The 17,463-nt window shown below is 40.6% G+C and overlaps 1 protein-coding gene across 1 annotated transcript in view; it reads left to right on the top strand.

Moving 5' to 3' along the window:
* Positions 1 to 17,463, top strand: part of C5H18orf54 (chromosome 5 C18orf54 homolog) — a 32,812-nt gene that overhangs the window by 8,499 nt on the left and 6,850 nt on the right. Inside the window, exons 4-7 of the mRNA XM_063453905.1 lie at positions 532 to 670; positions 754 to 871; positions 5,107 to 5,238; positions 8,848 to 8,921. Coding sequence (XP_063309975.1) covers positions 532 to 670; positions 754 to 871; positions 5,107 to 5,238; positions 8,848 to 8,921 — 463 coding nt within the window. The remainder of the gene's footprint in view (positions 1 to 531; positions 671 to 753; positions 872 to 5,106; positions 5,239 to 8,847; positions 8,922 to 17,463) is intronic.

Below are 17,463 nucleotides of genomic sequence, written 5' to 3' on the forward strand. Positions count from 1 at the left end.
TAGGCTGATTTTATAAACTTACAAATTTTAAGATAAATAAACCGTTTTTTAAATAGATTCTATGAGAAACACCTTCCTCACTTGCTTTTAACCGTGATTTCTAAATGGATGCAAGTGCTTCTCATAGAGACGTATTAGTTTTAATGTATGAGAGGCATTGTTGGTGTGTCCTAATGCTTCTCTATAACAAGCATTGTTTAAACACAAGTTATCAATAATGATGACATCACAGGAGGCGGACGTGTACTGCAGCAAGGAAACTCTCCAAGCTTTGATATAATGATGAGTTTAATTGATTTTTAAACCAACATTTTCAGTGCCAAAATGGGAATCCAGTAATATAAAGAGTTTAAGGAACACTCCAAATTATACAACTACATTACCTATTTTGAGATTTCTGTATGATCCACTAACCGTTGCTTGACACTTTATACATTATTATAATCGCCATATGTATAGGTTGGTGATCATAAGTGTGTGTGTATACTTATTTTTAAAACATTTAAAAAAAATATTTTTATAAACTTTCAGGTTTAGCACAGGAGAAGTCTGAACATGCCAAAGATTTTCTAAATGAAAGATTTTCAAGCCCTTTAAAAAATGATAGAAGCCCTCGGACAGAAGAAATTCTTGAACAAGAGAGGTCATGGGAGAAGATTCCATTTCCCCTGTAAGAAACCACAGTGATATGAGTAATAGTTTACACAATGGTTACAATTTATTAGTATATGTTCTAACACCTTTTACTTCTAGGAAAACTCCTGTTCCTGTGTTATGTGGAGACAATGATCAAAATGTTCTGTCTGCCTCAAGGCAGAATCTTGTTGAAGAATTCCTCGATGATTGTCTTAAAAAAGATGGCCAAAGTCCTGTAAGTATTTTTAATTTGTATATTTTATGTACCAAAAGTCCCATTTAAGTTTAAATGTGTATATGTATTTTTTTCTAGATGTTAATGCACTGTGAAATGTTGTATAGTATGAATAAAAAGTAATGCACTTTTTAACATATATGACATGGACACTCTGTGTAAAATCCAACCCATTAGCTGGAATTTCATGCTGACTTCACAAAATTCCTAAAAAATTGTTGCAGAAGTTTAACCCCTTAAGGACCAAACTTCTGGAATAAAAGGGAATCATGACGTGTCACACACGTCATGTGTCCTTAAGGGGTTAAAGGAGCAAACATGTATTCCTCACCCTATATTACTAAAAACACCATCTAGCTCCTCTGGCCCCCATAAATATAGTAAAATCTTACTTTTATTCCAGTCTGCTGCTGGCTCTGCCCCTGATCTGCCTGCTTGATGCCGATGCTCATAGCAAAGCATTGGATTGGCTGAAGAAACAAACACTATTTAGCAAATAAATGCTAATATTATAAAGTGCGTTATCCCTAATGGTTAAGGCAGTGAGTTAGTTGAAATAACTAGAAAGGACAATTAGAATGAGATATAGTGTAATACAGTTAAAAATATACCGCAAAAAAAAATCTAATTGGAAGTACTCACATGGTTTAGAGCCTATTAAGGACCGACTATAATCACATCCACTGGCATGTACATTAGGTGACACACACCCTAAACGTCCATATTAAGTGATTTCCTCAAAAAGGAGATAAAGGAAGAGAGACAGGGAGGCAAAGCTGACCCTGGTGCAGAAATCCTCAATATATAATTCAAATAACAAGGTGCAGGTTGCTTCTCACCTTGTTAAGAGCCTTTGACTTGGTTCTGAGTTTACAGATAGATGTGGCTATTCAGGGTGACACTATCCTTCTTTGCAGCAGCGATGGTCCACCAGACTATATGTGAAAGTAAAATTAACAATTTATTAGAAATAAAACAAATTAAGTACATACATAAAAAGTCCTGGTGGTGTAATGTCTAAAACACGTTTCGCCGATCAAATTCGGCTTTCTCAATTGGTAATGATACTGCTGCTGATTCAGATTTAAATAACTCCAAATGTAATTTTGATAGGTGGATAACGCTCGTGATACACCCAATCACGACCGTTCTTTCGAGTGGGAGTATTCATGCTGACTGTTCGTGATTTGTTCCTTGATAGCGGCGTCATTGTGCATTACAGAATGATATTGTATTGAAGTAGGGTGGGGGGGTTCCTACTGACAGGGCCGCCACCAGAAATTTTGGGGCCCCTAACTCAGCTCAGGGTCTGGGCCCCCTGGGGCCCGCCTCCAAATACCGCTCACTGGGTCCACACACAGACACAAACGCACACACTGATACATACTAACAGACACACATACTGAAACAGACATACACGCATACAGGCATACATACTGACACACACATACTGAGACATACACACAGGCATACATAGTGACAGACAGACACACATACATACAGACACCGACATACATACACACACACACACACACACACACATTCATACATACAGACACTGACATCCATACACACATACATTCATAATGGCATACAGACATACAGACTGACATACATGCATATATTCAGACATACTGACAGACATACATGCATACAGACATCCATACACACATACACACAGACCTACGTTCATAATAATATGCAGACATACATTCATACTGACATACAGACATACATATATACATATATAATGACATACAGACATACATATACACATACATAGACATACATGCATACAGACATACATGTATGCATACAGACATACACAAACATACATAGACAGACATACATACGTAGACATGCATGCAGTCAGACAGACATAGACATACACACAGACATGCATCCAGACATACATACATACAGACATATACATACATACATAGACATACATGCATACAGACATGCAGACAGACATACATACACATACATGCATCCAGACACACAGACATACACGCATACAGACAGACATAGACATACAGACAGACATGCATGCATCCAGACAGACATACATACATAGACATACATGCATACAGACAGACAGACATACAGACAGACATACACAGACATGCATACAGACATACAGACAGACATACATACACAGACATACATACAGACACACAGACATGCATACAGACATACACAGACATGCATACAGACACAGACATGCATACAGACAGACAGACATACACAAACATGCATACAGACACACAGACAGACAGACAGACACACATACACATACATGCATACAGACAGACAGACACACATACATGCATACAGACACACAGACATACATACATGCATACATACAGACAGACACAGACAGACAGACATACACATACATGCATACAGACACAGACAGACATACACACAGACAGACACAGACATACATACACACATACATACACACATACATACATACATACATACATACATACATACATACATGCACACACACAGCTCATTTTCCAGCCACCCTCCTGTCTCTTACCTTTTCTTTGCAGGAGGGTGGCTGGGGATGATGGGAGTCAGCGCTGCTCCCTCTTCATTGCCGGGCTCTCCCTCTTCACGGCTGGGTGGGCGGGCGCGCTCCTCCCGCGCGGAGTGAGCTGGGAGGAAGTGAGCACTTCCTCCCAGCAGCACTTGCGGCTGCTTTTTTTTTTTTTTTTTTTTTTTTTTTTTTTTTAAAGGGGCCCGGGTCGCGCTATACAACGGCCATAGCGCTGACCGGGCCCCTGAAGGAGGGGGCTCATCGGGTGGCCCTAAGTGTGTGGGCCACCCGATGGGCCCCACACGTGGGGCCCGGGCGGCCGGGCCCCCCAGGGCCGCCGGGCCCATGACAACTGTTATGGTTGTCATGCCCTGATGGCGGCCCTGCCTACTGATATGATGAAGCTGGTTTTCTATTTAATTTTAAGCGCCTTATGGCGAAGAGCACTTTTATTGTGTTTTTTTTTTTTTTTTTTAAATTGAATTGGCTGAGACTGTCAAGGAGGCAGATCAGAGGCAGAGCCAGCACAAGCCAAACACAGCCCTGGCCAATCAGCATCTCCTCATAGAGATGCATTGAATCCATGCAACTTTATGAGGAAAGTTTAGTGTCTCTAGTAGCCATATGAGGAGTGGCCAGTGGGGCTATCCCTGGGCTATAATGTAAACACTGCATTTTCTCTGAAAAGACAGTGTTTACTGCAAAACACCTGAAGGAAATGATTATACTCACCAGAACAAAAAGAATAAGCTGTAGTTGTTCTCTATACCACGGCTTAAAATTTGTAGTCCTATGCTACTAGCCAGTGTTCACAATTCAGGGGGAATATCTCTTAGTGAAAATTGTGAGCACTGTCTACTGTATTTAATTAGAGTAAAACCGTATACGTCTGACTGCAGTGAAAGACCATCATTGATATTCTAAGTTAAAAATCAACATGTGGGGTGTGTTCAAACAAGAATACAACTTGTATCATGACAAATGCATGTTTACATTTATTATTATTATCGCCATTTATATACAGTCAAATATATAAGAGATGTTTATATCATACCTGACTTTGTACAGGGACATTTTGCTACAAGTGGTGTGATAATTAATATTACATGAGCTACTGTAAAATGCATTGCTATTACATCTCCGTAAGGAATGAAGTCTGCTAAAGAAAGACAGTATTCTTATTGTTCATAACAAATGTTTCATTAATATAAAAATATACAGCCAGTCAAGAGGTCTTTCTAGTGCATGAGATATAATGTAGTTAATCAAAAAGAATAACAATGTATTCCACTAGCAAAGCTAGATTTGTCTTTTCGCTAATTTTAGAATGTGTCCTGGGTTTTAGAGGCCATTATTACCCAACATATACTTAGTTATTGATGTTGCTGGGTATTGCACTCGAGAAACTGCAACTGGAGCTTTATTCCCATAGCTAACTTACTGGCTGCTCAGTGGTTTATTAAATAAGTAGGACATTATTTATCTGATTGTCATGCAGAGATTTCTTGTCTAGGTAACCCTGACACTACAGATGTTTGTGGGCATCATATTGTGTCCCTGTAGATCATTGGGGACATGAGGAATTTGACACCTATTTTTTATTTTTTTTTTAATTCTTATGTATTTATTTAAACTTGTAGTCCTATGTCTTCTTTACAAATATTTTTTTTTTTTATGTGACTTTCAGGTAAGCAAATTCTCTGGTGGTAATCACCATGGTCCTGTGGAGGCTCTGAAACATATGTTGTTCAATCTTCAGACATTTCAGCAAAATTTCAGCCAGGGTAAACCTGCTGAGCAGGGGAAAGAAGTTAAAAATGTAAGTAGTGTTATAAACCATCCTTAAGGAACCGGCTCTAAACTCCGGCAGGCGGCATAGCACATCCCCGACATCCAGGGTACTTACCAGGTTGCCGGCGATCCCACGCCGGTGATCACAGTATGGGGACTCACCTGGGAGCCCAGGGATTTCCTCTCCGCCCCCCTTGGGCCACGTGATCGCGATGTCCTTGTGAGGACCTCGCGATTACATGGACAGCATAGCTGTCCAAGGCAGTGCCAGCAGGGGGAGTGCCTGGAATGACAGGTACTCCCCCTGCTGTCCGTAAAAGAAGAAGAAAAAAAGTTAAAACCGTGTAAAATCAAATTGTTTTTTTATATATATATATATATATATATATATATATATATATATATATATATCTAAGTGTGTGTGTTTATATATACTCGAGTATAAGCCGAGGCCCCTAATTTTACCCAAAAAAACTGGGAAAACTTATTGACTCGAGTATAAGACTAGGGTGGGAAATGCAGCAGCTACTGGTAAATTTCTAAATAAAATTAGATCCTAAAAAAATTATATTAATTGAATATTTATTTACAGTGTGTGTATATAATGAATGCAGTGTGTGTGTGTGTGTGTGTGTGTGATGCAGAGCCTTGGTGGGAGGTGGGCATTTTTATTAATTTTTAAATTATTATTTTAATATTATTTTTTTTATGATTATTTTTTTTTTTATTATTTTTTTTTATTAATATTTTATTACATTTTTATTTATTTTCGTCCCCCCTCCCTGCTTGTTAGCTGGCCAGGGAGGGGGGCTCTTATTCCCTGGTGGTCCAGTGGCATAGGTTGTGTAGGAAGGGGGCTGGCAGGAAGCTGTTACTTACCTCTCCTGCAGCTCCTGTCAGCTCCCTTCTCCTCCACGCCGGTCCGGTCAGCTCCCTCTGCAAGTCCCAGTGTAAGTGTTGCGGCCGCGCGGAGCGTTGCCACGGTAACCCGTGGCAATGCTATGACCCCGCGGCTCTCGCGAGACTTACACTTGGACTTGCAGAGGGAGCTGACTGGAGCGGAGGAGAAGGGAGCTGACAGGAGCTGCAGGAGAGGTAAGTAACAGCTTCCTGCCAGCCCCCAACAGCCCCTGGTCTGTATTATTTCAATGTAAGTTGCCATAATACAGACATTGACTCGAGTATAAGTTGAGTTGGGGTTTTTCAGCACAAAAAATGTGCTGAAAAACTCGACTTATACTCGAGTATATACGGTAATATAAAATAAATATGTAAATACGTAAAAAAAAATAATAAAAAACAATGAAAAATAAATTAAATGTGTGCTTTCGTTCTAACTGTATTTTAAAATTAATAGCTCTCTATAGATATCAAAATATACGTAGAATGAAATAATATATATCTATGTACAGAAGTATATAATAATATATATCTATCTCTATCTATCTACCTCTGTAATACATTTTACATAATTAGGTCGTTTTTTATTAATTACAATTTGCGGGACCTGCCTGACAACCCAGGCCAAAAGTCCAGGGAATATGAATTTGCTAGAAGTATATGTAACCCTGTAACTTTCCAAGACACACTAAAACCTGTACATGGGGGTTACTGTTTTACTCGGAAGACTTCCCTGAACACAAATTAGTGTTTCAAAACAGTAAAATGTATTACAGCAATGATATCGTCAGTGAAAGTGAAATTTTTTGCATTTTTCACACACAAATGGCACTTACACGGACGATATTGTTGTGATACGTTTTACTGTTTTGAAACACTAATATTTGTATTCAGCGAAGTCTCCTGAGCATAACAGTACCCCTCATGTACAGGTTCTATGGTGTTTTCAAAAGTTACAGAGTCAAATATAAGGCTTGCGTTTCAGTTTTCTCACATTGAAATTCGCCAGATTGGTTATGTTGCCTTTGAGACCGTATGGTAGCTCAGTAATGAAAATTACCCCCATAATGGCATATCATTTGCAATAGTAGACAACCCAAGGTATTGCAAATGGGGTATGTCCAGTCTTTTTTAGTAGCCACTTAGTCACAAACACTGGCCAAAATTGGTGTTCAAATTGTTTTGCATTTTTCACACACAAACCGATATTAACACTAACTTTGGCCAGTGTTTGTGACCAAGTGGCTACTAAAAAAGATTAGACATACCCCATTTGCAATACCTTGGTTTGTCTACTTTTGCAAATGGTATGCCATCATGGGGGTAATTCTCATTCCTGGGCTACCATACGGTCTCAAAGGCAACATAACAAATCTGGCGAATTTCAATGTGAAAAAAATGAAAAATGTAACATGCTATATTTGACCCTGTAAACACCATAAAACCTGTACATAGGGGATACTGCTTTACACGTTCGACATCGCTGAATACAAATGTGTATTTTATTGCAGTAAAAGCAAACTGTATTATGACATTCACAGTTAAAATGTCACGTAGAACTAAACATTTTTTAATACGTTATTCATTTTAAATTATGTTTCAAACCTAATTATTTGATGTTTAATGAAAGCCCTGTTTCACCTGAATAAAATGATATAAAATAAGTGTGGGTGCATTTCATATGAAAGCGGCGAATTACGCCAGAATAGACTTAGAGCGCAAAGGTTTTCTTTACGTTTTGTTTTGATCACAACGTGTACATTTGGCTCCGTCCTTAAGGGGTTAAATATGTATCTGCCACATAATTACTCCAAGGCTGAACAAAAATTGGCTATATTAAACCAATAAAGGGAGCCTAAGAGGAAAATATAATTAGTATATAACCCCTCTAGCTGTTGGCATTATCTCTTACTAAGAAATAAGAATGGAAATGTGAACGAAAAGATTGCAAATATCTCCATATTAAAGTGGGTTTTGGTGTCTATAGCCTGTCCCCAGCAGGCTTTTCAATGTAAACACTGCCTTTTCAGAAAAAAGGAAGTGTTTATATTGCTGCCTAGTAATACCTCTAGTCTCTGAGTGATGACCACTAGAGGTGTTTCCTATCTCAGTGCTGAACAGTGGGTAGCACCTATGTTCCGCATCTCCACGCTCTGCATGGCGACACTGAAAGTTACCCATAGAGGTGCATTTATTCAATGCATGTGCAATAGCCTTCCAAAGCTTTTCTATAAGAAAGCATTAGATTGGGTGAGATTATCAAGATTAATGATCTAGTCCATGGTCTAGTCTGACATGGCAAGGGAGAAAAGGTGAGTAAAAATGCAATCTGAGGTGGGCTGCTTACCTAAATAGCCACTCCAGCACTATAGTGTTACTCCATTGCATTGCCGCCATCTTAGCAGTATTGCTAGAGAGTACACCATTTGTATTCATGCACATTGGGGAGAACATAAAATGTGAGAGAACTGATGACATCAATGTGCTTTAGGGCTTAGATCCACACAAGGCTGGCTGAAGTGGATGTTGGGTGGCTGCATCTACAAAAAAAAACAAAGCAACACCTTTCTAGTGTAACTTTGAAAAGGGTTGTAGGATAGGTTTGGTTTTGTTCTGTGACAGGTTAATATAGCACTATATGTCTAAACTTGCTAGATGTGGGAGGGACCATTTTATTAATTTTGACTTCAGGATCAGATTCAGTACACAAAAAAAAACTAACTCTGTTTAATTTTAGACCTCTAAACAAGCTAATTCTGAATTACTGCATTTTGACCAAGAGATGTTTCCAGTGAATAAATCTCTTCAGAAGTAAGTAACACTTTGTTTATTGTATTAATAGCTTTGAGAACATTGTTAATTATGTTTTTTTTGTAGCATAAGTTTATAGCAGTATCTCAGAGCTCAGAATTCAAACACCCATGTAACTACTCCGGCCTAAAAGTTACAAGCTTTCAGCTACTACATGACCTCTGATAATGGATCAGGCAACTTATGTAGCAAAGCACCAAAACAACTTTAGCTTACAGGAACGTAGAGTTAGGAATGAAAAACATGTAGTGTCCTGCTACCTATTGTAATGTCCCCCTACCATGTGATGGTTTAAGGGATGAGTATCTTACTTTTCAGCACTCGCTGCTCTGGTCTCCACAACTGCGTTCCATCTCATCAGTAAAGATGATCTCATCCAATCCCAAAGGGATACATTGGAGAGCTAATATGCCAGCTATGTTAATGGCCTACAGGAGTTTCCTGTGTATGACTAATGTTCAATTCGCAGAACAGGAGATAGAAAACCTCTAAAGTTAACACATTTTGCTGTCAAACCATTTTTCAATATAGGTTGTGTCAGTCACAGCCAGGGGCGGTGTGGTTTACGCTGCATTATCAGAAACAAAATTGATCTAACTCCTGAATTGCAAGGAATTGAACATTAGGCTAAAGTTGTGTTGGTGCTTAGAATATCCCTATAAGCGATGTGAAATTCTGTCACCAGTATGTCTTGAAGCTCTGTTAAGGTATATTAAATATTTTTCATGTCTGTCTCTGGATGAAAAAATGTGGCTCTGTTACAGCATACAGCTGAATTTTGTGAGAGCTATATGTCCCTCCTAAACCACACCGATTGTGGACAATATGAATAGTGAGCTTTGTGGATGGCTCTGTTCAAGCAGTCAGGTTTTAGACTCCTTTTAAAGCTTTTTTTCCACATGGATTCCTATTATTTTGGACTGCATTGATCACTAGTAAAATGAGTTCCTAACTGAATGTAACATAAAAGAAATTCAATAGAATGATGTCGCCCACAAGGTTAGCAGATGGTAGTGTAGAAGCACAAAGTCTCTGATTGTCCAGCCCCATCCAAAATAAGCAATGTTAAGAAAACATTTCAGTTTGTCATATAGTATTTGCTGAATTTCTTTCTCCTAGTGTGAATCCTTTTTCCTACGTTTTGAAATGTGTATTTTAATGTTGGTATTATTTGTAATTAAGTGAATAAACCACTTTAAAAAAAATAAAAAAAATTAAGGGCAAAATTTTAAGAACTTTAAAGGAACACTATAGTCACCTAAATTACTTTAGCTAAATAAAGCAGTTTTAGTGTATGGATCATTCCCCTGCAATTTCACTGCTCAATTCACTGTCATTTAGGAGTTAAATCACTTTGTTTCTGTTTATGCAACCCTAGCCACACCTCCCCTGGCTATGATTGACAGAGCCTGCATGAAAAAAAAAAACTGGTTCCACTTTCAAACAGATGTAATTTACCTTAAATAATTGTATCTCAATCTCTAAATTGAACTTTAATCACATACAGAAGGCTCTTGCAGGGTCTAGCAAGCTATTAACATAGCAGGGGATAGGAAAATCTTAATTAAACAGAAGTTGCAATAAAGAAAGCCTAAATAGGGCTCTTTACAGGAAGTGTTTATGGAAGGCTGTGCAAGTCACATGCAGGTAGGTGTGACTAGGGTTCATATACAAAGGGATTTAACTCCTAAATGGCAGAGGATTGAGCAGTGAGCCTGCAGGGGCATGTTCTATGCACCAAAACTGCTTCATTAAGCTAAAGTTGTTCAGGTGACTATAGTGTCCCTTTAATGTCTTAATTGTACACCACAAGGGTAGCGTTTGCTTTATTGTGTTTGATTGATCAAAGGGACACTCCGGTTTCCTAAATCTCTTCAAATCTCATTTAGAGAGCAATCAGAATTTTTAATAATTCCCCTTGGTAAAAAACATCTCTTAATTTGCCGCCCAGATGTGGATGGCCTTGATAAATTTGCTTGGACTCTTAGAGCTAGCTAAAAAAGTTTGCGGCCAGTTTTTTTAGTTTAATTTTCAACGACAAAATTACAATTATTAAAGGGACACTATAGTCATCAGAATCACTACAGCTTAATGTAGTAGTTTTGGTGTCTATCCTATCCCTCTAAGCTTTTCAATGTAAACACAGCCTTTTCTCCCAGCGAGAGCAAGAACTGCAGGAAGATTACTGCTCCCTCAGCCGCCCGCCTCCTTGCTCCCTTAGCTACCTGCCTCCACTGAAAGGATGACAAACACCCAGGCTCCAGGACTAAATTTCTAATCGCCATGGTGACCTGGCACCTAGGATTTTTCAAGCCCTGGCCTAGAATTACTAGAATGTTTTGCATTTAATAGATGGCAAATCATGGGATTTGTAGTTCAACAATGGATGGGGGGGGGGGGGGGGGGGGGGGGGGGGAGAAAGGCGGCATTAGTTTTAAATGCCTGCCTTATTACTCGTTTTCCTGTCATTACCTACTCGTTTTCCTGGCACTAGAGTGCCCTGAGGGTGCCTCCACCCTCTGGAAAGGGTGCCGCCCGGCTCTGGAAAGGGGAAAAGGGGTGAAACTTACCTTTTTCCAGCGCTGGGCGGGGAGCTCTTCTCCTCTGATCCGCCTCCTCTCCTCCCATTCGGCTGAATGCGCACGCGCGGCAAGAGCTGCGCGCGCATTCAGCCGGTCTCATAGGAAAGCATTATCAATGCTTTCCTATGGACGCTTGCGTGCTCTCACTGTGATTTTCACAGTGAGAATCACGCAAGCGCCTCTAGCGGCTGTCAATGAGACAGCCACTAGAGGACATAGGGGGAAGGCTTAACCCATTCATAAACATAGCAGTTTCTCTTAAACTGCTATGTTTATAAAAAATTGGGTTAACCCTAGCTGGACCTGGCACCCAGACCACTTCATTAAGCTGAAGTGGTCTGGGTGCCTAGAGTGGTCCTTTAATACCTCCCAGCTGTTGACCAAACAGTCAGGAATGTTTCCCCAGCTCACTCACTACAGTCCCTGATTTCATGCTTCTCTATGAGTGGTATTTTCATACACTAAAGAGGGATGAATATTGATGTCTTCTAAGATAGGTTCATTGTAAATAAACAAAACGATAATCTTGTAGAATTTGCAGTGGCAAAATAATTTTTTAAGTGTGCATTTCAATGCTGACGGATAACCTGCATTGTCAACAAAGTAGAACAAACATTGTTACTTATATTGATACCGGAGAAACTGACGGAAGCCAAGCACAGAGAGATGGACACAGGTTTCTTCAGGAAGGAAGAGATTCTTTATTGGATCACCGATCGGGACTCAGAGGGACTAGCGTCACCAAAATACAGCAAAGTCTGAGCCCCGGACAATAGTGCAGGCTCCTTATATAGGCATATAACTCCTCCCATATTAAGCTCCACCCGCACATTCTCTTAACCAATCAACACAAATAAGAATTAACTTCCTGTTTGACCGCATGGCTTGTCCAGCACAATGGAGGAGGGGGAATACTATATCCTGTATTCTTGCACATGCTCCGTACACTACTGATCGTATCTTGCCACGTGCAACTAACTGATCGATACGTCAGCATATGCACGTACACATGCCACGTGGTAATCTCGGCCTACTAAATTTATTTTTACCGAGATTCCACCACATTCCCCCCTTTGATGCCTCTTGATATTTTACAATTACTTGAGGCATCACTTAACCTTGGTTTGCTTACACCGCAAGTTACCTTGAACCAGACCAGACTTATCTTATGATGTGAATCTTTTAACACTCATCTTCCTGCATTGGTTCTCCCTGATCTAAAGCCTTATACTTATAAATCGCCATTATCTGTGCAGCAGCCTTCCTCTCTGCTATACTTCCTATCAGGCTTTGCACAGACCTAACTACTAAGGGTATAAGGCACGGTAGGAGTAGACACAACAGTAAAATCAGTAGGACTCCACCTACCACTGCCTTAAGCCCTCCAAACCACTCATACCAGCTACCAAACCAACTACTTGGATTGTACCCTTTCCATACCTGAGTAGGCACATGCGCTAGTTTAACCATATGGCTAGTAAGCTCAGCTATTGCTTGCCCTTCATCGTCTATTTGAAGACAGCAATTGCTTAGGTTAAACTTCCCACATACACCTCCCTCTACTGCCAAAAGGTAATCCAAGGCTAATCTATTTTGGTAAACTGCTGTCCTCATCCTGGTGTTATGCTTCGCTAGAAGATTGAGCGCTTGTGATGTCTCATTAGTGATAATCTCAACCACCGCCTGTAATCTTATAATACGGTTGAGCATATAAATAGGGGTTCTATAACCAAAGGTACCATCCTCAGCCCACGTGGCTGGCCCATAATAATCTATGATACGCTGGGGAGGCCATTCATTATCTTCCCAGGTACCTATCTCTATGGGTCCCCTTTTCTTCCTATGATTCACATCATACACTTTAACACCTAAAGTCTCACCTGTTTCAATCGGTAACAAGAAGAAGGATGGTTTGAGCATACCCAACACACATGCCCCTTCCCAGTCCTGTGGCAACTCCGAATAGGCTTTCTTACCACAGATCCAGTACAAATTTGCTGGGGCTCTCCAGGTAGATGTGATGGATAGATCAAACCACACATCCTTTAAATTGGCATATCTAGCAAACGGGTTAGATGGTTCTGAGACATTTGAAGCCGACCACCAAGTTGTATTCTTTGTATCATCATCATAAGCTTTTTGCCCTAGACAAGTTAATTCTCCTACAGAAGTGTTATACATTATTCCTTTCCTTGCTATGCAAACATAACCTATGATGGAGGTCTTTAATCTCCACTCAGATTTACCTCTAACACTCATATGATAATCGGCTTGTGTAGATATTAGTTGGTCAACTGCCTCAGAACCGGACATTACCTCCTTTGCTTCCCAAGGCCATTGGTCTCCCATGTTAGTACCTCCACACACATAGCAGTTGGTAACATTAAGACTACCGGCAATACTTTCAGCTAAATCGATGAACAGGTTTTTAGCATTATGGGGGATCTTATTATCTATACTCATCTCTTCATAAAAGGAATGGTATACTTGATTGAGTCTGGGAGGATACCGTATCAGTCTCTATCCCTATAAACAATAATGTCCCAGGATCTAAACCCGTCCCGTATATTTGAAACCCAAATAAATTTCCATACTTATCTAAGAACTTGTCGGGGTTATTAATGAGTATATGGACTGGGTTGCATTCCATAGACTTACAATAAGGGCTAGTCGGCAACTTAGTCACTATCATGTCTTTGTCTACTGTCTGTCCCCAAGTCGCCCACCCCACACAAGACCAATATGGACAAAAGTTATAGTCTTTATTTGGGCATCTAGGACTCACATATTTATTTTTACTACTGGGACAAATATATTTATCATTAGACCCATACGTCCTCTCCCATCTAAGATCCCCACATACATTCCACGGCTTTCTACCACTCGATATCGCTTTGCACGCATCAAATAGCAGAACACCCGAAGAATGTACGGATTCTAATACCGTCTTATTAATTAGGGTCCCCTGAGGATCTCCATTCCTGAGAGTCAACCAAATTGTACGAGGTTGATACTCCGGACTGAAGCACTTAGGTTCTCCTACTCCTAAATGGCACACACTATAATCTATATTTAAGTATCTACATCTCGATACATCTCCTTTACACTCGTATTGTGAATGCCAAATTAGGGTTTGGGAAATATGGTTACCTGTTCTCGTAGTCTTAATGCATACCTCACAGCTAGGAGTGTCGGTACCTCTACCTTCCTGAATATAAAAACACATATAAATAAACACAATCAAAAGCACATCTTTCGCCGTCATCCTCAGTCTTCGTCCGTGCGATGGAACCTCAGCTTCCAGGATGTGAGGGCTGCAGGGAATGGAGTTCTGCTCGTCTTCACAGGTGTCCCTTCGAGACTTTCCTGGCTTATACACTATGTGATGGTAAGCGGACAGGCTTTATTATGGCCTTCTCACTCACACCTGTAACAATAAAATTTGTAATCCACAGTAATTCCTCGTTACTCCGACTGAGTAGTGCGTTTCAACCGGATCTTGCAGGGATTCTCTGGATCTGCTGTAACTTGCCAAGAATCAACTGCTGCTGGCTTAACCCTGGAGTGATGTATCCACGGAGTCACTTCTGCTACTTTTATCGCTGTAGGGGTAGACAAAAGAACAACATAAGGACCTCTCCACTTGGGCCCTAACGGTACATTATTCCACTCTTTAATCCACACTTGGTCTCCTGGATGATAACTATGAACAGGGGGATAAATATTCACAGGTAATCTATCTTGTACCCATTTCTGTACCTCCTCCATAGTCTTACCCAACTCTACAACCTGCTGCCGGGTAATTCCTTCTCCCAACTGACTCAAATCCCCCCTTAAGTTACCAAGTACGGGAGGTGGTCGCCCATACATAATTTCAAAAGGAGAGAGGCCCATCCTTCTGGTAGGGGTACTGCGGATTCGCAATAGAGCTATAGGTAAGAGAACGTTCCACTTAAGTTGGGTTTCCTGACACATTTTAGCCAACTGGTTCTTAATAGTTCTATTCATTCTCTCTACCTTACCAGAACTCTGGGGTCTATATGCAGTATGAAGCCTCCACTTTATACCAAGCATATGAGTCAGTTGTTGTAGGCACTGATGAACAAAAGCTGGACCATTGTCCGATCCTATAGAACAGGGTAGTCCATATCGGGGTATTATTTCTCGTAGCAGGAATCTTACAACTTCTCCTGCTTTCTCTGTACGAGTAGGACATGCTTCTACCCAGCCTGAATAGGTGCACACAATTACCAGCAGGTAACGATGTCCACCCGATTTAGGCATCACTGTAAAGTCTATTTGTAGATCGGACATGGGGAGTCCCCCCATAAACTGGACTCCTGGTGGCTTTACTGGTCCTTGTCTTGCATTATTCTTAGCACACGTTACACATCTGCGTACAATGGCCTGAGTCAAGTTGGACAATCTTGGTATGTAGAAATGTTTTCTAAGAGATTCTTCAGTACTGTCTCTCCCAGAATGTGTCCCGTTATGATAATTTTGGACAATTTCTACCGCTAGCGATGCTGGTATAACTATTCTTCCATCTTCTAGCTGATACCACTTGTTCTCCAGATACTTTCCCGGTTCAGTCCTTAACCACTCCTCTTCTTGAGCTGTATAAACTGGAGTCCATTGGGACAGTGGAGTTGGTATAAGAGCAGCTATATGCCCCACATACTCCTGTCTTCCTGATTCAGCAGCACGCTTAGCTGCACTATCTGCCATCCGATTTCCCTTGGTTACATCACCATCTCCTCTCAGATGCGCTCGACAATGTATGATACCGACTTCTTTCGGCTCCCACACTGCTTCCAATAGTTGTAGGATTTCAGCTGCGTATTTGATTTCTTTGCCTTCTGAATTCAGTAGTCCTCTTTCTTTATACAAAGCTCCGTGGGCATGAGTGGTTAAAAACGCATACTTAGAGTCCGTATAGATATTCACTCTTAAACCTTCAGCCAATTGTAACGCTCGTGTTAGTGCTATTAATTCTGCCTTTTGTGCTGATGTTCCTTTCGCCAGTGGCCGAGCTTCTATCACCTTGTCTATTGTTGTCACTGCATATCCTGCATAGCGGATCCCTTCTTTCACATAACTACTGCCGTCGGTGTAATATTGAACATCGGGGTTCTGGATGGGAAAATCACGAAGATCTGGTCTACTTGAGAATACTTCATCCATTACTTCCAAACAATCATGTTGACTTTCAGTAGGTTGTGGCAAAAGGGTAGCTGGATTTAAGGTGTTTACAGTCTCTAAATGCACTCTTGGGTTTTCACACAACATTGCTTGATACTTGGTCATACGGCTGTTACTAAACCAATGATTTCCTTTGTAATCCAACAACGTCTGTACTGCATGTGGGACTCGTACATAAAGTTCTTGACCCAGAGTGAGTTTATCGGCTTCAGCTACTAGCAGGGCGGCTGCAGCTACGGCTCTTAGACAAGGTGGAAGTCCGCTGGCCACTGCATCCAATTGCTTAGACATGTAGGCAACAGGTCTTTGCCATGATCCCAAGTACTGTGTCAATACTCCCACAGCCATTCTTCTTTGCTCGTGTACATATAAGTAGAATGGTCGTGTGTGATCAGGTAGACCTAATGCTGGGGCACTCATCAAAGCCTTCTTCACATCTTCAAATGCCGTTTGCTGTTCTTGGGTCCATAAGAAGGGGTCGTGCTCTGTACCTTTGATGGCTGCGTACAGAGGTTTTGCCAGTATCGCATAGCTGGGAATCCATATCCTACAGAAGCCTGCTGCCCCCAAGAATTCTCGCACTTGTCTTCTATTCTTGGGTATTGGTATTTGGCAGACAGCTTCTTTTCTCTCTGGCCCCATAATTCTTTGACCTTCAGAGATATGGAATCCCAGATACTTGACAGTTGGCAAACACAACTGAGCCTTCTTTCTAGACACCTTGTATCCTGCCTTCCAGAGAATATGTAGTAGATCGT

Source organism: Pelobates fuscus, chromosome 5 (genome assembly GCF_036172605.1).
Source record: "Pelobates fuscus isolate aPelFus1 chromosome 5, aPelFus1.pri, whole genome shotgun sequence".
Lineage (NCBI taxonomy): Eukaryota > Metazoa > Chordata > Amphibia > Anura > Pelobatidae > Pelobates > Pelobates fuscus.